Genomic DNA, 24316 nt, shown 5'->3' on the forward strand with positions numbered 1-24316 from the left:
TCTTAGGCAGAGCACATATTTAGCCTAAGTGGATGAGAATTTATGCTTCATCAAGACAGATCTGACAATTCATAAAAATAAAACATAACAAGAGTTTTAAGGTGTCACTTACAGGAATAAAAGCTCCCAAATCTTCCACATAACCTGGGTGCTCCTTAAGCCATTTTTCCAAATCCTTTCTCTTTGGTGCATCATCTCCTGCAAGTCTTGTTCCATCTTTAAGATTAATAACTGGAACTGGACTTTCTGTATCAGCAATTCCTTGAGGCTGAGTATAGGATAGTGCTGGATTTATCCCTGTGGAAATCTGTGAGGAGGTTAAGCCTAAAGAAACCTGTAAAAAAAAAAAACACCACATGGTATCTTTATTTCCATACTTTATCATTCTAATATTTGTTCAATAAAGCAATTATTTTTGAAGAGAAAAAATAAGTTGTTGCTAAAAATTCTGCTAAATCTTTTACACTTAAAATTTTTATCACTCTTGGACAGTGCTAAGATTCTAAGATATCATCTAAAACTATATGGTACACTTCTAATTTCCTTATTAATAGTCTATAAAACATTCACAAAACAATAATATGTGTATTTACTAGGATTGAATTTTGAATCCAAGGATCAGTTTTTAAGTACTGCTTTACTTACATGATTAGGTGGTTTATTTCTGTTAAAAAAGAAGATGTCAACACCTTCTACATTCTTCCTCCTTCCTCGCCTTTTTTTGACCACAGGTTGGTTGTCTAATATCACACCATTGGCACCAAGGGTTGGTTGAATGGAAGTACCTAATTGAATTAAAAATGCAAAATGGTGATACAAATTTAGTTCTTAAACAAATTGAAAGTAATCCCTTTCCTAAATATACGTAAGTGTTAGTTCTTATTTTATACATTTTTAATGTAGAAACTTTTGGACTAAAAATATCATCCCCACCTCTCATTTAAAAACCTGAAGAATTACAACCTAGGCCTCTTTCAATTTTTGACCTATCTTCTCTATTTTTTTTCCTGATATTCACACACTTCTCTTCCTTCCTTGGAGAAGAAAGCATGCCTTTTTCCTAAGTTAAACATTTCCCCTTTCTTTGAACCCATTAGTTCCTATACTTTCAAAAGCTTTTTTTTTTTAAATCATTTATCTCTGCTTTTTGTGCCAAATATCTTTTTCTACATTATTCTTTTTTTTTTTTTTTTTTTTTTGAGACGGAGTCTCGCTCTGTCGCCCAGGCTGGAGTGCAGTGGCACGATCTCGGCTCACTGCAAGCTCCGCCTCCCAGGTTCACGCCATTCTCCTGCCTCAGCCTCCCAAGTAGCTGGGACTACAGGCGCCCACCACCACGCCCAGCTAATTTTTTTGTATTTGTTTAGTAGAGACGGGGTTTCACTATATTAGCCAGGATGGTCTCAATCTCCTGACCTTGTGATCCACCTGCCTCGGCCTCCCAAAGTGCTGGGATTACAGGCGTGAGCCACCATACCTGGCCAGATTTTTCTAAACTTAAAAATATGGCCTAACTCAAACAAACAAATGTTAAACTTTTGGCCAGGCATAGTGGCTCACACCTGTAATCCCAGCACTTTGGAAGGATGAGGTGGGCAGATCACCTGAGGTCAGGAGCTCAAGACCAGCCTGGCCAACATGGCAAAACCATGTCTCTACTAAAAATACAAAAATTAGCTGGGCGTGGTGGCAGGCACCTGTAATACGAGCTACTTGGGGGGCTGAGGCACAAGAATCACTTGAATCCAGGAGGCGGAGGTTGCTGTGAGCCGAGATGACGCCACTGCACTCCAGCCTTGGCAACACAATGAGACTCTGTCTCAGAGAAAACAACACTTTGCCCTTTTTATAACATCAGAACTTTTAAAAGACTGATCTCTCTTGTGCTCCTTTTTTTCATGAGTAACTAGTTCTTCGATTTCCCATAGTCCACTCCTGCCCCAACCTACTTAAGGTATTTTCTTTAAGATTCCAGTAACTTTTTAGTCACCAAATTAAACTGACTTCTCTCATTTCAGTAGGCACTCAACAAAAATGTTTGTAAGGGGTATGAATGAAACAGTTCCATGCATTCATCAATTCTTCTAATAGATATTTTATGAAGCAGCTATGTACTATGCAGTATGATGGTTCAAAGATGAATAAAACACTTTTCCTTAAAGAGTACATAATCTTGAATTCTCTTTATTAAAAGGACATATTATTAAAGGTGAGATGCTTGTTTAAAATAGTTTACATGTTTATAATGAAAAATGCATTTTCAGTCATTCAAGGAGAATTTACTGAGCAAGTCCTGTGTATTCCTGAATAAGGTGTTGCCTTCTGGCGAGCTGTGTAACTTCACAGAAGTCACAACCTTCCTCCCATCTCAGTTTCAAAAAGGTACTTAATTCATACGGTAAGTAACCATTCTGTTTCATACTTCTCATGGCTTCCTAGTCTAATATAAATGAACTGCCTTGAATCAACATGATTCTCAACCTCTGACCCCTGCCCTAGATCTGTTTTTGATGCTTTTCATAACTTAAGATTTAGCTTTCCTAAGCAAGATTTGATCTACACATTTGTCCCAGTAAGAATTTACAAACTAGCAAGGTCAGTCTTACCACAAAATCATACCATTTTCCTGACATCTAGTCTCTGTTTCATGCTATTCCCTGCCCTTCTTTTACCCCTTCTAACAACCCTATTTTCTAGAAAGACAATTATTTAGTTGTCCTCTTATCAAATCCTGTTCAATCCCATCTCTTCCACAGGACGCTGGCTAAGCTTCCAGAAAGCAATGACTTTCCTCTTTTCCAACGTTTATTAACTATAATGTTCTGTGTAGCAAAATATTGAACGTATTGTCTCATATTTTAATGTGCAGGTCTTGTCTACCGGTCAACTAAAAGGAAGAGATAGTGTCCTACATTTCTTTTACTTTACCTTTAGTTCTATCCCTGTACTATATAAAAAATAGAAGTACTTAAAATAATTATCTATGAAAAAAATCTGGTTTCTACCAAAGTGTACATTTACAAACATATTCTATTTGACTAACTCTTCATTTTAATTATATACTACCCTGACTTATTTCTGAGGCTGATTTTAATAAACATTAGCAATTTATTTAAGCCAGAATCCAAATGTAAGATTGAACTTTGAAGTCTGTGTTGTCTTTATTTTAGATGTAATTAACACTATTTTAAAAATAGCTTCTTTGTATTGAACGCCTACTAAATGCCAGATACTGTACTAAGCTTTACAAATGCTATCTCATATCATCAAAAACAAAACAGAAATAGAGAGGGATTATTAAGCTCATTTTATAAATGAGTTGGAAACATTAAGCCACTTGCTCAATGTCACAATAGCCAGTAAATCACAGATTAAAAACCCCAGGTTGCTTGGCTCTGCCATCCTCTATTCACTATTCCAGGTAGTTTCTGGAATGAGCTCTTCAGTTTTGTCCTCTTGTTATAATCTGTGCTATTTTACTCTCCTTCATTAATGAAATTACATTACATCTGGTATCTTTACTCAAGGCTTTCCAGGGGGTAATTACACAAGAATACAAAAGGCACAGCCTTTGGAAAATGAAGAATTTTAATCTAATTCTAAAATCTATGAGTACGTATTTTAACATCTGTTTGGCATCCCATTGTGTGCCAAGCTCTTCATTGGCCAGTTTATATACATTGTTTTATTTAATCCATCTAACAGTGTCATCTCTGTCATCCCCACACCCTTCATGTCACAAACAAGAAAAGTAAGGCTCAAAAATGTTAACAGATTTCCCAAAAGTAACATAGGAAGAAAGATCTAGATTTCATATTTGCAATTATTAAGATGGATGAGATAAAATGCTTAGATAATAACTCTATCTAGGGTGAATACTTGAGATTTTAAATATTTTGTATAGCTGCAAAAGTCATGTTACAATTTTTTTTTTTATTATTATACTTTAGGTTTTAGGGTACATGTGCACAATGTGCAGGTTTGTTACATATGTATCCATGTGCCATGTTGTTTTGCTGCACCCATTAACTCATCATTTAGCATTAGGTATATCTCCTAATGCTGTCCCTCCCCGCTCCCCCCACCCCACAACAGTCCCCAGAGTGTGATGTTCCCCTTCCTGTGTCCATGAGTTCTCATTGTTCAATTCCCACCTATGAGTGAGAACATGCGGTGTTTGGTTTTTTGTCCTTGAGATAGTTTACTGAGAATGATGGTTTCCAGCTTCATCCATGTCCCTACAAAGGACATTAACTCATCATTTTTATGGCTGCATAGTATTCCATGGTGTATATGTGCCACATTTTCTTAATCCAGTCTATCGTTGTTGGACATTTGGGTTGGTTCCAAGTCTTTGCTGTTGTGAATAGTGCCGCAATAAACATACGTGTGCATGTGTCATTATAGCAGCATGATTTATAGTCCTTTGGGTATATACCCAGTAATGGGATGGCTGGGTCAAATGGTATTTCTAGTTCTAGATCCCTGAGGAATCACCACACTGACTTCCACAATGGTTGAACTAGTTTACAGTCCCACCAACAGTGTAAAAGTGTTCCTATTTCTCCACATCCTCTCCAGCACCTGTTGTTTCCTGACTTTTTAATGACAGCCATTCTAACTGGTGTGAGATGGTATCTCACTGTGGTTTTGATTTGCATTTCTCTGATGGCCAGTGATGATGAGCATTTTTTCATATGTTTTTTGGCTGCATAAATGTCTTCTTTTGAGAAGTGTCTGTTCATGTCCTTCGCCCACTTTTTGATGGGGTTGTTTGGTTTTTCTTGTAAATTTGTTTGAGTTCATTGTAGATTCTGGATATTAGCCCTTTGTCAGATGAGTAGGTTGCAAAAATTTTCTCCCATTCTGTAGGTTGATCTCAGGAGGAATACCTGAGCCGTGGTTGTGCCACTGCACTCCTAGGTGACAGAGCAAGACCCTGTCTCAAAAAAAAAGAAAAAAATTTTCTCCCAACCTACAGAATGGGAGAAATTTTTTTTTTTTTTTTTTGAGACAGGGTCTTGCTCTGTCACCTAGGAGTGCAGTGGCACAACCACGGCTCAGGTATTCCTCCTGAGATCAAGTGATCCTTCCACCTTAGCTTCCCAAGTAGCTAGAACTACAGGGGCACACCACCATACCCAGCTAATTTTTAAATTTTTTTCAGAGATGGGTCTTGCTATGTTGCCAGGATTGGTCTTGAACTCCTGGACTCAAGCAATCCTCCTGCCTCAGCCTCCTCAAGTCCTGATATTACAGGTGTGAGCCACCACGCTTGGCACAATTACTATTGATATTATTATTATTGTTTTTGAGACAGAGTTTCGCTCTTGTTGTCCAGGCTGGAGTACAATGGCCCGATCTTGGCTCACTGCAACCTCCGCCTCCCGGATTCAAGCGATTCTCCTGCCTTAGCCTCCTGAGTAGCTGGGAATCCAGGTATGCACCACCACACTCAGCTAATTTTTTTTTTTTTTTTGTATTTAGTACAGATAGGGTTTCACCATGTCAGTTAGGCTGATCTCGAACTCCTGACCTCAAGTGATCCACCCGCCCAGGCCTCCCAAAATTCTGGGATTACAGGCATGTGCCACCACACTGGACCCCTACTACTGATATTATTAAAAACAGTACTATTTACCAAAGAATGACTTATAGGCAAAAGCTATAAAATCTTCAGCTGCAACAGCAATAAAATGTTCAGGCAATAGAAGTATCAATCTCACTTTACAGTGGAGTTTTAAACAGTAAGAATAGTGGTATTATTAAGCCCCACTTAGGTTGGGCAAAAGAATGCACAGCTTATCTTCCCCATTTGTTACCATTTTCTGGTGGAAAAAAAAAAGGGCTCCTTGATAACAAAATTGTTAATTGTAACGTATAATTTGGGCGACTGTAATTGTAAAGCATAATTTGGGGGATTTATTCTTCAGTAATAGAAGCATGGCTGATTCATATTTGAAGTGCAATTCATACATGTCTAAAGGTCTATTAATTGGAAAACTACATTGAATGGTTAATGAATCCACAAGAGACCAAACTGATGCTGATGAAGCTAAACTAATTTATAATTTAAGAAGTGGTAATAGTGGCATTTGGAAATAGTGATCAATTCAAGACAACACTTACGATACAGCATGTATTGCTTGGCAACTAGACTTAGTAGAATACTGAAGTACAGTGTTTAGCTTTATGCACAAGGAAGGGAAATTCAAGACACTCATTTGCTTGAATTGACAACTAGTACTTTAGGAGATCAGTATGTTGTGGTCCACACATTAAGACTCAGTTGATCTTGAGTATCATTCTCAACTTTTTTTTTTAAATTTTCATTCTCAATTCTTGACATCACACTTTTAGAGGAACACAGATAAATTAAAGTACTAAGATAAAACAAAAATAGGCTGGGCGTGATGGCTCATGCCTGTAATCTCAGAGCTTTGGGAGGCCAGGTGGGAGGACTGCTTGAGGTCAGGAGTTTAGGACTAGCCTAGGCAACATAGTGAGACACTATCTCAACAGAAATCCAAAACAAAACAAAAACTAAAACCAATGTCTAATGCATTCCTCAATGCCTACAGAGTACAGAGCACAAGGCACCAATTAGGTATTTAATAAATATTTGTTGATTCAAATTGCCAAAAGATTAGAAGACAGACAGATGGTTTGTAGGGGAGATCTGAGAATTGCTTTCAAAATGCTAAGATTTATCATGTAGACACAGGATTAGGTTAATTATGCATTGCCTTTTAAAGACAGAACTTCGATAATTGAGAAGATCCTATAGGAGGCAAAATTTACTTCTAAATAGAGGAATTTTCTGACAATTTGAGCTGCCCAATAATAAAAAGGGCTATTTAAGGAACCTTATTTCTATAAGTATTCCATAAGGATGAATGATTACCTTTTAGGGATTAGTCATAGATAACACCTGTATCCTGTAGATGCCTGGACTGTACAAACTCTAAAGTTTTTTTAAAACTTCTCTTTTTAACTTCTTCTACCAATCACCATTAATTTGTGATACTGAAATGCAGTTTGAACTTTTACCTGTATGAGGCAACTTGACAAAATGATGTTCCCACCCAACTACTCAAGGCCCCAAAATGAAAACTGCCCTTTATGCTTTAAAATATCATGTTAAAAGTTCCAAAAAATATTTATTAAGATTTAAAATTCTATTGATTACTTCATAGGCTTAAGAGGTTCCAACAAAGGAAAAATAAATTTTTATTACAAGCATCTATAAAAGAAGATTTGGACATGACAGAAAATATTTCATAGTACGACAATTATTACTTGCATATTCACCTGATACTGGTACGGATTTTGGGAAATTGACGAGGCTGGTCTCTGATGCACTTTGAAGCTCTCGAAGCCGAGTGAGGTACTGCTGCTGCCCCAGAGCACCATCTTCACCATCAAATGGTCTTTTCTGAGCAAGCCCTTGCTTCTGAAATGTCAACTTCAAACCACCTTCCTGTTAAACAAATAGCATTATTACGACAGAAACTGTTAAAAAAAATCTTACTGCAGGATATTAAGAGAATTTTTTTACTGAGGAAAAAAATGAAGTAAAAATCCTGAAACATCAAAGAAGTTCATTTCTCATTCATAAATCAATCAAATAAAAACATTTTAAATCAATTTCTATAATAACACCAAATTTTCTATTTTGAATGAAAAAAATACAAGTACTCTACACACTTTTCTGACCAAAACAAGGTTTTACATGTGACTAGTACATTGTAACATTTTCAACTTTAGACATACATCTCTCTGTACATTATTCATATGACATTTTGGAGGACATTAACTATGTTTTAGACACTAAGTAATAAGTTAAGCTTCAAAAATCATTTAAAAATGAAACATTACTGATAACATGGCATGCTAAATGTTTAAAACAGAAAGTACACTGATATACCATTTAAATACTATATAAAAGAACCAAAACAATTAGAAATTGTCACACTGTTTAAGAAAGCATTTTGATTAGAACTATTTTCAGAAGCATAAAGAGAAAAGCATATTTAATGACGATCCCTCTAGTAGAATATTCAAGTTTAATAACCTGGATATCAGAAAGAAAATAATCCAAATACCAAGAAACAGGTATGTGAAGGAAGGAAGAGTAAGAGCAGGCAGCCATTTGCAGGAAAAGCATGCTGCACACCGCAATCGCAATCAGGCCCTAGGGCAATAAAAATACACATACGTCTTTGATTTTCACTGTAAACTCCTTTTCTCGTACATGCTTCTTCACCTTTGACATCTGTGTTGACTGATCGTGTTCTTCTTTAACACCGGCACCTGGGGGAGTGGGTACACTGGGCTCGCTGTATTCTGTAGCTGCTCCAGGGCTGTCCAGCAGTTTTGTGGTATAGAAAGAAGCCACTGTGTTAGCATCATAACTTCTTCTAGCTGAAGGCCACTTTCCTTTCAGAACTGTTTGACAAATACTGTCCAACCTATTGATCATCACACGATCCTAGAAAAGCATGCAACATCAAAGTATAATTTTAATAATAGATCAGACCTTTGGAGATCAAATAGCTCAAGAGTCTTAATGGATTTAACCCTAGTTCAACATATGTGTATGTGCTATGCATACATATTCTCATATATATATATATTACAATTCTGCAACAAGTTGAGTACAGATTCCCTTTGGTGAAGTTCAAAAATATTATACCATAAGCAGGCGTGGTGGCTCACACCTGTCTGTAATCCCAGCACTTTGGGAGGCCAAGGTGGTAGGATTGCTTGAAGCCAGGAGATTGAGACCAGCCTGGGCAACATAGCAAAACCCTGTCTCTGCAAAAAATTAAAAAATTGTGCCACTATACTCCAGCCTGGCTGACAGAGTGAGACCATGTCTCAAAAACAAACAAACAGACAAAAAGTTATACCACAAAGATAATTTTTGCTGTTATAATTAAAAAGTAATACAGACTCCTAATAAAAAGTTCAAACAACTTACACGTATACAGAAGAGGAGAAAACCCTCCATTCTCCCATTTCCCAACCTCATTCTTAAAGGTAAGTATTCCAGCACTAGTCTAGTCACATAATGGAAGAAAAATTGGTTGGGTGCACTGGCTCACACCTGTAATCTCAGCATTTTGGGAGGCCGAGGTGAGCGGATCACTTGAGGTCAGGAGTTTGAGACCATCCTGGCCGACATGGTGAAACCCTGTCTCTACTAAAAATACAAAAATTAGCCAGGCAGGGTTATGCCTGTAATCCCAGCACTTTGGGAGGCTAAGGCAGGCGGATCACCTAAGGTCAGGAGTTCAAGACCAGCCTGGCCAACATGGTGAAACCCTGTCTCTACAGGCGGGTGCCTGTAATCTCAGCTACTTGGGAGGCTGAGGCAGGAGAATTGCATGAACCTGGGAGGTGGAGGTTGCAGAGAGCCGAGATCGTGCCACTGTAAGCCAGCTTGGGCAACAGAGCGAGACTCAAAAAAAAAAAAGGAAGAAAAATTGTATTAATCCAATCTTTCTTCTTCCACTGAATGTACATGTATTTAAATGAACTTTTCATTCTAGGCCACAACTGGCTACAGTAAACTTCTTCAAGGAGACTCAGTCAAAAGCACCTATTTCATAAAGAAGCACTTTAGGATTAACTTGAAAGTAAGGATTCATTATCTTTTATTCTAAACATTCTAAAGTTATGTTGAGAAGCATACACATTAAAGCAGAACTATTTACTTGATAGCAGTAATTTATACTTTTGGAGCTAACACCAAAATGTCATCCTACATTTTACACTGACCTATTTTTCCACATAGTAAGAATATCTACCATTGAAGCAATATAGAAAAATACTAAAAAATGACCTATCCCAATAAGAAATTATTTCTTTACCTTTGGCCAATACGAGGCTGCCAGCATATATCCACCTTGTAAGATGTAAGCAGACTCTGGTGTCCCATTGTTCATCTGAAAACTATCCTGAGTCTCATCCTGGGTAGTGCTCAGTGACGCGACGCTTTCTTCGTCATAGGCTTTCATGTGAGTAGTACTTTCTGCTAAGAACAATTATAATCATTTTCTCAAAAGACTGCATAAAATAGTTTTAGACATAAAGATCTTATATAATTATTCAGAAACATATGAAAATGAAAATGTTAGAAGTAAAAACAAATGATAAAAAAAGGGAAAAAAATCACCTAGAATATAAAAAAAGTACCTATCATTATTATTAAGAGACAGGGTCTTGCTGTGTTGCACAGCCTGGACAGAACTCCTGGGCTCAAGTAATACTCCTGCCTCAGCTTCTCAAGTAGCTCGGATTACAGGTGTGCACTACGCCTGACTTCATTACTCATTATTTTTAAAATGATTCCTGATTGGTAGACTTCATCTGGATTGGCAGAACTATAAATACCTGATGAGGATACCATAATTCTCTCGATTAGGTGACTCTTGTAACTCTTAGAATTGGGCATGTTCCTTGCAGCAACCCTGAAAGTTATGCCTATGGAGTTGTTACAAGAGACCCCAGCTCCTGCTCATGTTTAATTGGACTCATTTTCTTGCCCCTGAACTGGTGGACTGCTGCAAGAGCTCCTGCAGAAGGGGACCACCAAACACTGTTCTGCTGACAAACATTTGTCATGGCTGACAAATGGCTTATGATATTCTCATTGGCCTAAGACTCTTGGTGACTGCTATATAATATTATCTTTTACTTGTTCACTCATCAACTTGTTCCTGGGAAAATATAATATTCAATTTAAGATGATCACAAATAAATCAAACTACTGTGTAAAATTCCTAATTCAATTGCCTGATTAATCTACTGGGTAATGCCTTGAATACTGAACAGGGAATTTGTATCAGTAACTAGTTTTCTTCTCAATAGTGCTTTCCTAAGAAAATCTGTATATATAAAACTTAAGCAAACAGGCCGGGCGTGGTGGCTTATGCCTGTAATCCCAGCACTTTGGGAGGTTAAGGCAGGCGGATCACCTAAGGTCAGGAGTTCAAGACCAGCCTGGCCAACATGGTGAAACCCTGTCGCTACAAAAATACAAAAATTAGCTGGACATGGTGGTGGGTGCCTGTAATCCTAGCTACTCAGGAGACTGAGGCAGGAGAATTGCTTGAACCTGGGAGGCGGAGGTTGCAGTGAGCTGAGATCATGCCATTGCACTCCAGCCTGGGTGACAGAGTGAGACTCTGTTTCAAAAAAACAAAACAAAAAAACACCTTAAGCAAACAATTTTAAACATTAAGTTACCTGAAACTAGTTCTTTTTATTTTCACTTGAAAAGTTATATTAGGCCGGGCCTGGTGGCTCACGCCTGTAATCCCAGCACTTTGGGAGGCTGAGGTGGGTAGATCACCTGAGGTCGGGAGTTTGAGACCAGCCTGACCAACATGGAGAAACCCCCTCTCTACTAAAAATACAAAATTAGCCGGGCATGGTGGCACATGCCTGTAATCCCAGCCACTTGGGAGGCTGAGGCAGGAGAGTCGCTTGAACCCAGAAGGTGGAAGTTGAAGTGAGCTGAGATTGCACCATTGCACTCCAGACTCGGCAACGAGAGCGAAACTCCGTCTCAAAAAAAAAAAAAAGAAAAGTTATGTTAAAAAAGTAGAATTATTTTATGCATAGTACCTCGTTTTTGGGCTTCCTCTTCATCACTGTCACTTTCTTCTGATGAAGATGAAGAGGAGGAGGAGGAGGAAGAGGTGGAGGAAGAGGATGAAGAAGATGCTGAAGAACAAGATGAAGATGAAGAAGAACTAGAGCCTGATCGAGAGTGGGAGCAAGAAGAGGAGGATGATGAGGAAGAAGATGATCTGGAAGAACAGGATGATCTCTCAGAATCTGAGTCAGAATCAGAACTAGATTCTGATCCTCTTTTGTGGACTCTTGGTTTCTTAGAAGCTGGGTTTGGAGTTAGGGGTTCCGTTCTGGCTGCAACCATGCGTCTGTCTGTTTCACTTTTTCCACCAGATTTCTGGTCTCCAGTAGCCTGTGGTAAAACACCATTCTTTGGACTTACAGGCTCAGATTTTATTAGTGTCCTGGTTTCCACAGAAGACATAGATTCTTCTTCAGAAGACTGAGGCTCCTCTTTAAGGTTTTCACTTTTAACTTTCATCTCCTCTAGAATAATACCTTTAGCATCTAGGAGCCTAGGTAGAGAGGTAAGAGGAGAAGCAGAAAGTGCTACTTGATATTGCTGTAAAAGTGGGGTACAAGTCCTTGAATGAGCCATCTTACTTTGACTGTAGTTCCTCTGAGCTGCCATAAATGAGAGTTCAGGATCACGAAGAATGTGATAGTCTGTTCGGCTCACCCCGTGTTTGGCAGCACCAATAAGCAAATCCCTATCATGGGGGCCACATTCCCACCAGACTGGTAAATCTGGATTTGGATGGCAAAGCTTCAAGCGTTCAAACAACTGTGGATGTCGAAGGGCCTGTTCCCGTACTTTTCTTAGAAGTTCAATGCGATACAAAGTCCTAGAAGCACGTTCTTCTGTGATGGGCTGGATAAAAATATTTGGATCCACCAATTCTACATATTGAAACAAGGACAAAAATATTAATCTCAAAAATCCTTTATTTATAAATAAATCATTATAAATACATCTTTATATATTTATAACAATACCATTTCTAAAATGTGCCTCCATGCAATATCACTGTATAGTTTCCAGAATTTCTTTTCAGTGAGGAGAAATTCAGTGAGAATTTTGAAATTTCAGTAAAGTTTTAAAAAGGAGAAAGTTTTAAAAATAAGTACTAAAAATCATGTAACATAAAACACTGGATGCTAATGTAAAACATAACATTATTTTGGAAGTACATTAATAGAACTGGGAATTTTAAGAAATTCCCTATGAGCTATGAATTTAATAACATTTGTCTTAATGACACAAACACTTGCTCAAACTCACTTATAAATATAAATTAGAAGTGTTCAGGGTTGTCCAATCTTTTGGCTTCCCTGGGCTGCATTGTAAGAGGAATTGTATTGGGCCACATATAAAATACACTAACACTAACGATAGCTGATGAACTTAAAAAAATTGCCAAAAAAAAACAAACCTCATAATATTTTAAGAAAGTTTACGAATTTGTGTTGGGCCACATTCAAAGCTGTCCTGGGCCACGGGTTGGACAAGCTTGTGTTAAGTGATACTCCATAAACAAATGTAAGCTGGCATATCTCAAACTGCAAAAGGTAACAGGACATTGGAGTGAACTCACAGGGGCAACAAGGGCTTTCTCAAATTTATAGGGAAACACAGCCACATCTTTCAAACACTGCACAAATTACTAGCTTGAGATAGTTGAGTTTCAACATGAACTCATGCTACCTCATACCTCTGATAAGGTTATGCCTTTGCAAAAGTGGGTTACTGACACTTGGGAAGTACTCAAGAAATATGGGCTTGCTGAAATAATGCAGGGACCAACATAAGCAGCTCCTAATGCCAAATATGGAACAATCTGAGCAATAAATAAAGACAATATTGGATTGTAACCTATAGAATAAGTATCCATGAATCCATACTGATATGAATAAATAACTGATTAAATAGATGAGAGAGAATGAAACATCCTTTCTTACAGCAGAATTCCACAGAAAAAAATGTTGTAGACAAGATTTAGTATCTGGTAGATACTAAAAATCAATGGGTGAAAGTTTGAGAAGAAACAAGATTTGTGAAGCTTAAGATATTTGTTAATTACAGTAAATTTACACTGGCCAAATGCAGGATAAACTATCTTAACCACGCAGTTAAAGTCAACATCATCAGTAATAAGACATACTGACATTACCGATCCCTTGATATTACATTCTGAGAACACATCATTTCTGTGACACTCTGGCCAAAAATGCATGACCTCAATCCAGTCATGAAACAACATAAGACAAGCTCAAATTGAGGGATACATGGCTAAATAACTGATCAACACTTTTCAAAGGTATCAAAGTCATTAAAGATAAGAACAGCTGAGAACCTGTTATGGATTGCAGGAAGCTAATGAGAAAGAAAAACCAAATACATTGTAGGATCTTGGAACAAAAAGGGACATTAGTTGAAAAACTGGTAAAATTAAAATAGGTATTTAGTTTAGTTAATGGCATTAATGTTAATTTCTTGTTTTGATAATTATACCATAATTACTCTGGTAAAATGTTAACATTAAGAGAGGAAGGGCCAGGTGCAGTGGCTCATGCCTGTAATCCCAGTACTTTGGGAGGCCGAGGCTGGTGGATCACCAGGTCAGGAGATTGAGACCATCCTGGCTAACACGGTGAAACCCCGTCTCTACTAAAAATACAAAAAATTAGCCAGGTATGGTGGCAGCCACCTGTAGTCCCAGCTACTCGGGAGGCTGAGGCAAGAGAATGGCATGAACCCGGGGGTGGAGCTTGCAGTGAGCTGAGATCGCGCCACTGCACTCCAGCCTGGGTGACAGAGCGAGACTCCATCTCAAAAAAAAAAAAAAAGAAAAAAAAGAAAAACAAAAAGAGGAAGGGTGAGAGATAGATGGAAACTCCTCGTACATTTTTTGCACTCTTCTGTAATTTTAAAAGTAGTTCAAAACAAAAATATTTGAAAAAAAATCAAGGACCATGCAAAAATCAATATGGAGCAGGAAACAAGGTGGGAAGAACACAGTCCACTAAGATTTGAAAAGTTATACAGTGCCCAACCAGTGCACACATTTGATTAATAATTGTGGCTACTTAAGAAAGAAACAGAAGTATTATTTTTTCTTTCAATATGCTATGTTTTTAAATAATTACTGGATTGTGAGGACATAAATACTTATTGAGTTGTCAGACCTAATTATTCATTAGACAGAAATGTTAGGTAATTCTTCTGGCCTTGAATGCTGTGAAAAAAATTACTGAGACATTAAGGACACTGTAAAGTGAGGAAATTTGACAAATGCCCTGAGTTAAGTAGAACCTCAATCTCACATTTTTTTTTAACAAAGCATTAATACGAAATCTATTTTACATTTGATCTTAGCCAAAAGGCTAAGAGAAGCGATTGAAATTTATTTTAACATGACATAAAAGCAAAACTTAATATTCTATAAAATACACCAATTATTGTCCCATTTATTTTATATTGTATTAATATGAATCATCATTTGAGATGTGAATAATGTTTTGTTTTGTTCTTTTCTTTTTTTGAGACAGAGGCTTGCTCTGTCGCTCATGTTGGAGTGCAATGGTGCGATCTTGCCTCACTGCAACTTCCGCCTCCTGGGCTCAAGTGATTCTCGTGCCTCGACCTTCTGAATAGCTGGGATTATGGGTGCCTGCCACCATGCCCAGCTAATTTTTGTATTTTTAGTATAGACAGGGTTTCACCATGTTGCCCCACCAGCCTTGGCCTCCCAAAATGTGGGGATTACAGGCGTGAGCCACCGCGTCTGGCCTGAGATGTGAAAAATGTTATTGAACAACAAAACAATGGGAAGAAATATCCAAGCAATGCATGTGTGTCTGCACTGGTTTATGAGGGATATCCAGCACTTGAACACTGCGGGTCTGCACTCTTCCTGCAAATGGAACCATGTTTGATTATCATAAAAGAACACTTACCTAGAATTTTCTCTCAATTTCTATTAACATAGAAATAGGCTTTATTATCCATTAAAAAGTCTCCAAGCCATTTTTGCATTAATCAAGCTGACATCACAAAGCCATTGCCACCTTCTAGCTTGAGTGATATGTTCATTTTTTAATGCTATGATTACATGCTTATTTAGGGTGATACAGTTTTCCTGCTTCTATAATACCTATGTTAATCTTCCTTTTTTGAAAAAACCAAACTTGTGTAGCATTTTGCATCCATCAATTGAAAGCAGGATGGCAATAAACACACTTAGGCTACTCTTTTTTTTTTTTTTTTTTGAGACGGAGTCTCACACTGTCACCTAGGCTGGAGTGCAATGGCGCGATCTCAGCTCACTGCAATCTGCACCTCCCAGGTTGAAGCAATTCTCCTACCTCAGCCTCCCGAGTAGCTGGGATTACAGGCGCATGCCACTACACCCGGCTAATTTTTTGTATCTTTAGTAGAGACAGGTTTTCACCATGTTGGCGAGGCTGGTCTCAAACTCCTGACCTTGTGATCCGCCTGCCTCGGCCTCCCTAAGTGTTGGGATTACAGGCATGAGCCACTGCGCTGGCCACACTGAGGCAATTCTTAACAAAGACACCAACCATTTGAATTATCTTTTAACAACAGTTAAAATGACAAGCTGTTTGTCTTCTAATGTGCATTTTAAGCTAAAGTAAATATAATACTTGTAACAAAGGTTGGTGTTGTAGGTTTCTGGCTTGTAGACGGACCTAAGCAAATTTTTATAGAGGGGATTTCCAGAGTGGTGGCTGTTGTGAGGCAAGTGATGTTACTATTTGTGTGCTCTCCACTAGAAAGCTATGGAATGGGAAGCCCAGGACCAAATGTAAGCTGAAAGCTTCTTTCGTCTCTTCAAACTGCTTGTCCACGCACAGAGAGAAAGCCTGGCGTAGCCTGGACATAAGTGTATGAGCCAGAAAAGGGAGTTTCCTCAGGAACTGGCCATGGAGGCCCTCGATCTTCTTTGAAATGTCACTCAAAAGGAAGCTCAATTTTGACACATTGTTTTCAATGAAGCCAATCATCTCCAGCTTTTGGAGGGTTAATAGCTGCTGAGGAGGGTATATGACCTGGCACTTGACCAGTTCTTCCAAACAAAAAAGGTAAATTTTGAAGATGGCTGCTGCAGAGTGCAGACTGATATACTGCTTGATATCAGACCTGTCAACAAAGGCCATGTCAATCTTCACAGTGATGTTGGAAATAGTTGGAATGACTACATTAAAATGCCTTTTAATCTGATTAATTTGGATCAAGACAGCGTTGACCATGCCAATGGCACCTGATGGCTTTCATTCTGGGTGACTGTGAGACTTTCTATCTCATCAATCAGTGAAAATGCCAGAGCATCTTTATAATCAATCAAATCCTGAATCTTCTGGAACGTCTTAGTTATCAGCTTGTCACTTTTGGAAAACCGTTTAGAAAAGAGGCTAGGGCTATTTATTTCAATTAATGGGCCATACCAGTACCTGCTTGAAAGTTTAATAGTCAATTTCTGGGCTAATGCTTTACATGGGAATGTTTTTCCATTTCCTGGAGGACCCTGCAGCAGCACCACCCGGTCCGGTGCTGAGGCTGCTGTTGACATTCTTGTCTGAAAATGGTAAGGTTGTAATCACATAATCAAAGTGTGATTTGATTTCCACATCAGACACTAGGCTGTTCAAAAGCCCATGGAATTCGGCTGCAGGCAGAACCCAGTGATTTGCCACAATTATATCTTCTGTCTCTTCCTCCAAATTTTCACTGCTAGGGCCATCTTCATTCTGCTGGAAGATGTGAAGTGCAATAGTGCACGTACTCAAATCAATGAGCTATGGGTCTTTAACCTTTAATTCTGTGTCAACAATAGAATCCCGCATGTTCCTGGTCAGAAAGGGTTCACCAAACTCAGTCCATGTGTAATCACCAAACACAGTACCATATGTTTGGTGAGTAGCTTTCTGTTTATTTATTTATCAGATCTTGCTCATTTATTTATTTATCAGATGTTGCTCTGTTGCTTGAGATCAAGTGCAGTGGTGTCATCATGGGTCACTGCAGCCTCGACCTCCTGGGTCCTGGTCCTGGGTTCTGGGTCCAGGTCCGGGTCCTGCCTTAGCCTCTCAAGTAGCTGGGACCATAGCCATGCACCACTACAAGTGACTGTTTTTTTTATTTTTGTAGAGATGGGGTCTCCCTATGTTGCCCAGGCTTGTCTCAAACTCCTGGGCTCAAGTGATCCTCCTATCTTGGCCTCCCAAAGTGCTGGATTACAGGCGTGAGCCACTGTGCCCAGCCTGGTGTCTTTCTAACACTCTGCTTTATGTCCTTTTTTTTTCTTTTTGCAATGCTGCCTCTGTGCTGATGCACCTCCATGTGGACTGTCCGCAATTTGGCCACACAGGGCAGTGCCTGCTTTGGGTTGCCCATGGCCTTCCCCATGGTGCCACTGGAAAGAGTGGGGTCCTGGCCTGCACCTGGCCACCGCCGCCTCATGCCCCTGCCTCAAATATCCTAACTCACATTGAAAATACATTTTCAATGATTATTTAGTAATTAGCTCTTTCCCTTTTAAAACTAGAATCAAAAGTGATGGATATATTCATATCACTATATTATTGATGGGAATTAAGAAAATTTTTAAAAAATGAGGGCCTCTTGCCAACTATAAATGACACAATATTTTGCTTTATCTGTCATTTTATCCTCATTTATGGTTTTCCAGTAGACCTGAAAACAGACTGAAATCTACTCTGAATTACCCAGTAATCAAGTGATTGGCTACTCCATTCAGTGAACTGACAAAAAATCTGTTAGGAAATACATTTAAAACAAGTAAGGAAATCTTTTTACTATAAAACAGGAATAGCAGGCCATTGGGTTTAGCAATGAGAAATCATACACAACAAAGAAGGGAGACAACTATTCATTACATAGCATTACTGAGAGGAACTGCTGACAGGATGAGCTATGTCTCTGGGCTTTGAAGACAATGAAATGCATCCCAGAACAATTCCTTAGTTGAGTTGCATCAATGCCCCTGCTTAGTAGTCTTTGGTGAAGATGGCCCTGGGAGATCTTTTCTAGAAAATTCTTTAAAATGTCTTATGAGTGGGGGCTTCATTCTTTGCAAAATTATTCAGGTAAATAAACCCTCTAGCACAATTCCTATAAGATGGACTGAAAATATAGGTTAGTTCTGTTTAACGAAAGCAATCCTTTATCTTCCACCACCTCTTAATCATAAATCTATCACTAAACTCTACCTATTTTCTTAAGACTCAGTGCATACCTTTATTCTCTTTAGATCTCATTTTAATAGCAGGATTAAAGAATAGGGGATATTTAAGCTAGTTTATTTATAATTCTAAAAAATTACTGACAAGTTGAATTAGATAGTATTGAAATTTCACATAAAATAGACAAATTGGAAATTTCTGAATTTTAGTGATTTTTGCTTCTTTGACCGAAACCAGGAAAAAAAGAAATTTTATACATACCTTCTTTGGAAGGAAGACGACAAACCCTTCGACACATGGACATGAATGCATACAAATATTTTTCCAAACTATCATCAGTTTTCTTATGTAGCCTAGCCATAGCTCTAAATTTTGTCCAATCAAATTGGCCTCTGTCAGGGTCAAAAACGACTCCAAATGTAGATACAACCCTATAAAAGTCAGCTTCTTCTCTTCTTGTCCATCTATTTTGAGTCAGATTAAAGAAAAAAACCACACTGGTCACTAAAATTAATATTAATACTAAATATAATGACTACAATACAAACTTAAAACATTTCAAGTACCGAACACTATAGGATTAAATACAAGCTTGCTGCCTTGTAAAACATTTTTAAATGCTAGTTAACTCATCCATCCAACCACACTTTTTTTTAAAAAAATTTACTTTTAATGGGCCGGGCGTGGTGGCTCACGCCTGTAATCCCAGCACTCTGGGAGGCCGAGACGGGCGGATCGCAAGGTCAGGAGATAGAGACCATCCTGACTAACATGGTGAAACCCCGTCTCTATTAAAAATACAAAAATAAAATTAGCTGGGCACGGTGGTGGGCACCTGTAGTCCCAGCTACTCAGGAGGCTGAGGCAGGAGAATGGCGTGAACCCAGGAGGTGGAGCTTGCAGTGAGCCGAGATTGTGCCACTGCACTCCAGCCTGGGCAACAGAGCGAGACTCTGTCTCCAAAAAAAAAAAAAAAAAAAAAAAAAAAATTTACTTTTAATAGTTAAGGACGTGTGCCTGTGACACAGCCTCAGGAGGTCCTGATGACATGTGTCCCCAAACATACTTTTAAAAGTATACACTATTCCTTCAGACAATAATGGTGTTTTGCATTTTTACTATGTGAGAAAATAAGCACAGGATACAAAATCATATAAGATGATCTTGCCCTTCAGGAAAAAGATAAAATCAAACACATTTATAGTATAAGGTAATACCTTATATTTGTATAAGTTAAAGAAACCAAAAGTTTCAGGAGAGCACAGAAGATAGAAGGATCAGTTCAGACTTGACAATCAAGAAAGGCATCACAGAGTAAGTGGCATTTCAGATGGGATGAGGCTAAGGTTAGGGAAAGCGAGGAAGCACAGAGTAAGCAAAGAGGGAGTGGTCCACATTGGAGGGGAAAGATGAGTATTCCAGATTGACAAGGATATGGCTTATATTGGAGACAAAGCCAGATAGGGTTTGGGTCAGATTATGAAATGCTCTAAAGGCCTGGGTAAAAGTAATCTCTTTCACTTGAAAGCTCCTGATGCTTTGAGATGGTAATATAATCATCATGCACCATAGATCTGCAAACCTTAGTGCATGTGTAGAACCCTGTCCTTGCTTAACTCACAGGATTGTTGTGTAAATTAGAAAAAACATATGGGAAAGACCTTTGAAAAATGTGAATGGGCCATTTTTATCACAGTGATACATTAAGAAGATTAATGTAATTATGATGTAAAAATAGTTAGCTTGGGAAACCCAAGTCATTAAATCTGGGTAATAAGAATAAAAATGGGAAAAACGATTAATTGAAAGACTAAACAGGACACAAAAAATATGACATACAGTGCCCATCCCCAAGAAGATACAATTGAGAAAGAAGAAAGGAAAAGATGAATTTCATTACAATATCTTATATTATTGTGACAAACGAGTAGTTTACTTAAATAAGTTGCTATGTGAGTACAAAAAATAGAATACTGTGAGCTAGACTGTTTAAAAAAATTAATAGAAGAGGCCCGGTGCAGTGGCTCATGCCTGTAATCCCAGCACTTTGGGAAGCTGAGGCAGACGGACCACTTGAGGTCAGGAGTTCAAGACAAGCCTGGCCAACATGGTGAAACCCAGTGTCTACTAAATATACAAAAATTAGCGAGGCATGGTGATGCACACCTGTAGACCCAGCCACTCAGGAGGCCGAGGCAGGAGAATCGCTTGAACCCCAGAGGCAGAGGCTGCAGTGAGCCAAGATTGCACCACTGTACTCCAGCTTGGGTGACAGAGGGAGACTCCATCTCAAGAAAAAAAAAAAATTATTAGAGGAAATGGGCCATATGCTGAGCTCTGAGGGATGGGCTAGGTGTGAAATAAACAGGTAGAAAGGGTGTTCCAGGTGATAGAAACAATATAGGCTAGGGTATGAAGTCAAAAATAAGTAGGGCACTCTGGCTGACGGAAAAGAAGTGGATAAAGTTAGAAATGCGTGTTAAAACCTAAAATGAAGAGACCTTCAAACTTAGGCTTAAGAACTTAACACTTTTTACCTATACTAAATAAGGAGCCATCAAATGTTATGATAAAACTAATATTTTAGGAAGATTAATACAGATTCAACAGATGGAGGGAAAATTTGTAGATTAAAGATGGTCACAAATGCTTTGCCACTCTTCCCATTAATAGGTAGAATCTATTTCCCTTTCCCCTAAATCTGGGCTGGCCTTGTGGCTTTTTCTGACCAACAGAGGATGGCAAAAGTGACATTTTGTAACTACTGAGACTGGGTCATAAGAAATCTACAGCTTCTGCCTTTCTACTTGGAATGGCCCCTCTTGGGATCTGAGCTCCCAGCTGGCAGCTAGCACCAACTGTTAGCCATATGAGTGAGGCTACTCTGGCTCTTCTAGGTATCTCAGAAACCCAGCCAACAGCATACAAAGCAGAAGCAGCACCTGGGTCAACTCACAGAATCGGGAGAAATAAAAAATTAATGCTGTTTTAAAGCATTGTGTTTTGGGGTAGTTTGTTATGCAACAAAAGATAACAAAAACAGTTCATTTACACAGGCAGTAGTATTTGAAAATTTGACTAAGATAGCTAAAATCTTAAGTGTCAGACTAAATTTTATGATCAATGTGCTGCAAATGAAACAACAAAAGAACAATATATCTTCCAGAGAACATCCAAGGACCCGGGTAACAAGGAAGTCAGGTTATGCCAAAGATAGCCATTCTTTCCCATGTACTCTATTCGTTTTAAGAAGTTAAAGCTTGTGCAATGAGAGAAGTTGCCTGTCTTTTTAATAAGGTCGCTTGCAATTTTTTCCCTTTGACTTCAGTAGTTCCAAGGATTTGTCTTCTGAATAAAGGAACGTATGCTTTCCATACATTTTTATATTTCATAAGTCTGGATGTAAAATGTAAAATATGATAGAATGGAATTTAATTAACATAAACTTTTGTTCTACTGATAATTATTTTCTTTTTTTTTTTTTTTTTTTTTTTTTTGAGACAGTCTCACTCTGTCACTCAGGCTGGAGTTCAGGGGTATGATACCGGCTCACTGCAACCTCTGCTTCCTGGTATCAAGCGATTCTCATGCCTCAGCCTCCCAAGTAGCTGGGATTAAAGGTGTGCACCACACCTGGCTAATTTTTGTATTTTTAGCAGAGACGGGGTTTTGCCATGTTAGCCAGGCTGGTCTCGAACTCCTGGCCTCAAGTGATTCACCCACCTTGGCCTCCCAAAGTGCTGGGATTACAGGTGTGAGCCATGGCACCTGGCCAATGATTCAATTCATGAGTTTGCTCTATGCCTTCACTTTTTTGTTTCTGCTTTTTGAGACAGTCTTGCTCTGTCACTTAGGCTGCAATGCAGTGGCACAATCACATCTCACTGCAGCACGGACCTTCTGGGCTCAAGTGATACTCCCACTTTAGTCTCCCGAGTGGCTGGAACTACAGGCATGCGCCACCACACCTGGCTAATATTTGCATTTTTTGTAGAGATGAGGGTCTTGCTTTGTTGCCGGGGCTGGTCTCGAAATCCTGAGCTCAAGCACTCTTCCCACCTCGGCCTCCCAAAGTGCTGGGATTATAGGCATTAGCCACTGTGCCCAGTTATTTATTTATTTTTTTAAATACCTCAGTGTTCCTAAACATGACAAAAAAAATGATTACAGTATGGTTAGTTAACTATAAGACACAATAATTTTTATAAGTTTTACCACGCTTATACATATATAAATGTGTAAGTATATGTGTGTATGTGCACAAAGCAGTTTGCTTTGACCAACATTTTATGTATGTTTTCCACAAAGCGTGATAACTGTACCCAGACGGGCTTTAGAATGAACAGCTACATTTAGACAATACATTAAAAATTTAGTGTTATTGTCTTACCTTTGCTGTCTTTCTATCTTGGCTGCCATTTTAGGATTAAGAGTGGCTTCCTCATAAATAGGCTGCATTACACTGGTAGGCACCGAGAAAGTCGGTTGTATCTGTTGAATTTGTCTATTTTTATTAGTACGCTGGTATGCAGTGATGAGACGCCTCAAACGTGTGGTTAAAGCTGATTGAGTAGGCCAATATACTTTATCACCCTCCATCAGTTGACCATCTAGTTAAATAAGTAATAGTAATAATAACTAAACAGATACTGTATGAAGCTCACAAAAGCAGCAACTTTACTTTAAAAATTTTTAATTCAATCTATGTGGGAAAAAACCGACCATATTTCTCATCCTAAAAGCTTCTTTTAACAATAGTGATAGGAAACATTACAACAAACTTTAAGAGCAGTTCAAAGTAGGTAGAATACAGTGGAATAAAGACTTGCACAGCAAATACAACTCTTGCATGTCTAGGTATATATCACACTGGCTGGCAAATACTCAAGGCTTTAACTTAAATAAACTAAAAGCCAAACTGAATCCATGAGATGCTGAATATTGTAAACGCTTCTAATGGAAGCCTTCTGTATTAAGTTTATCTCAGTTTAATTAGAATCAAAATATTTTAAGTCACTGGGAAGAAACATTTTTAAAATTCAAGATGACAATGATGTAACTTTTAAGTTTTATCCACCTAGTAAGTGTAGGATCTAATGCTCTATTTCTAAGGTGTAATACTATAATTATCTATACCATAATCAAGCTGTAGTCATTCATACTAAGCAAAAACTACTTTTTCATTCCTAGTTGAACTATGGCAGGGTGAGGCACTGTTCCTCTGGGATGCTGGTGGGAGTGAGTGTACTCTTGTGACAGTGCATTTCTATCTTGATATCAGAAGGAAGCAGAAGCAAGACCTGGCACAGAAAAGCTTTGTAGAAACCAGGTGATAAAGAATGGCTCTTAATGTACACATAGAATGAAAAAGAAGTTGAATACATTGTTGGATCAACACTTTAATGATGAAATCTCACATACAAGTTTAATAATCAAGTCATAATGTCAT

General features: G+C 38.4%; 1 protein-coding gene and 1 pseudogene across 15 annotated transcripts in view; both read right to left on the reverse strand.

The window, feature by feature from the left end:
- CHD9 (chromodomain helicase DNA binding protein 9) overlaps positions 1-24316 on the reverse strand; it is a 277990-nt gene that overhangs the window by 12410 nt on the left and 241264 nt on the right. For 8 of the 14 annotated variants that reach the window (XR_004026514.1, XM_030797071.1, XM_030797091.1 and 5 more), the window contains 8 exons: positions 23258-23477; positions 19129-19331; positions 11635-12543; positions 9876-10039; positions 8219-8491; positions 7312-7480; positions 646-785; positions 113-334 (listed from right to left, as the gene is read on the reverse strand). Coding sequence is in view for 13 of the 14 variants with exons in the window: in XM_030797071.1 (XP_030652931.1) it covers positions 113-334; positions 646-785; positions 7312-7480; positions 8219-8491; positions 9876-10039; positions 11635-12543; positions 19129-19331; positions 23258-23477 (2300 nt within the window). In the remaining variant the exon portion in view is untranslated. The remainder of the gene's footprint in view (positions 1-112; positions 335-645; positions 786-7311; positions 7481-8218; positions 8492-9875; positions 10040-11634; positions 12544-19128; positions 19332-23257; positions 23478-24316) is intronic. The other 6 variants (XM_030797154.1, XM_030797163.1, XM_030797110.1 and 3 more) reach the window with 3 other exon arrangements.
- On the reverse strand, positions 16318-19113 carry LOC101176595 (annotated as a pseudogene). The gene is made up of 2 exons (XR_177882.3): positions 17926-19113; positions 16318-17585 (listed from the first exon to the last, which is right to left on the reverse strand). The product of XR_177882.3 is annotated as a pachytene checkpoint protein 2 homolog (transcript).

Source organism: Nomascus leucogenys, chromosome 2 (genome assembly GCF_006542625.1).
Source record: "Nomascus leucogenys isolate Asia chromosome 2, Asia_NLE_v1, whole genome shotgun sequence".
Taxonomy (NCBI): Eukaryota; Metazoa; Chordata; class Mammalia; order Primates; family Hylobatidae; genus Nomascus; species Nomascus leucogenys.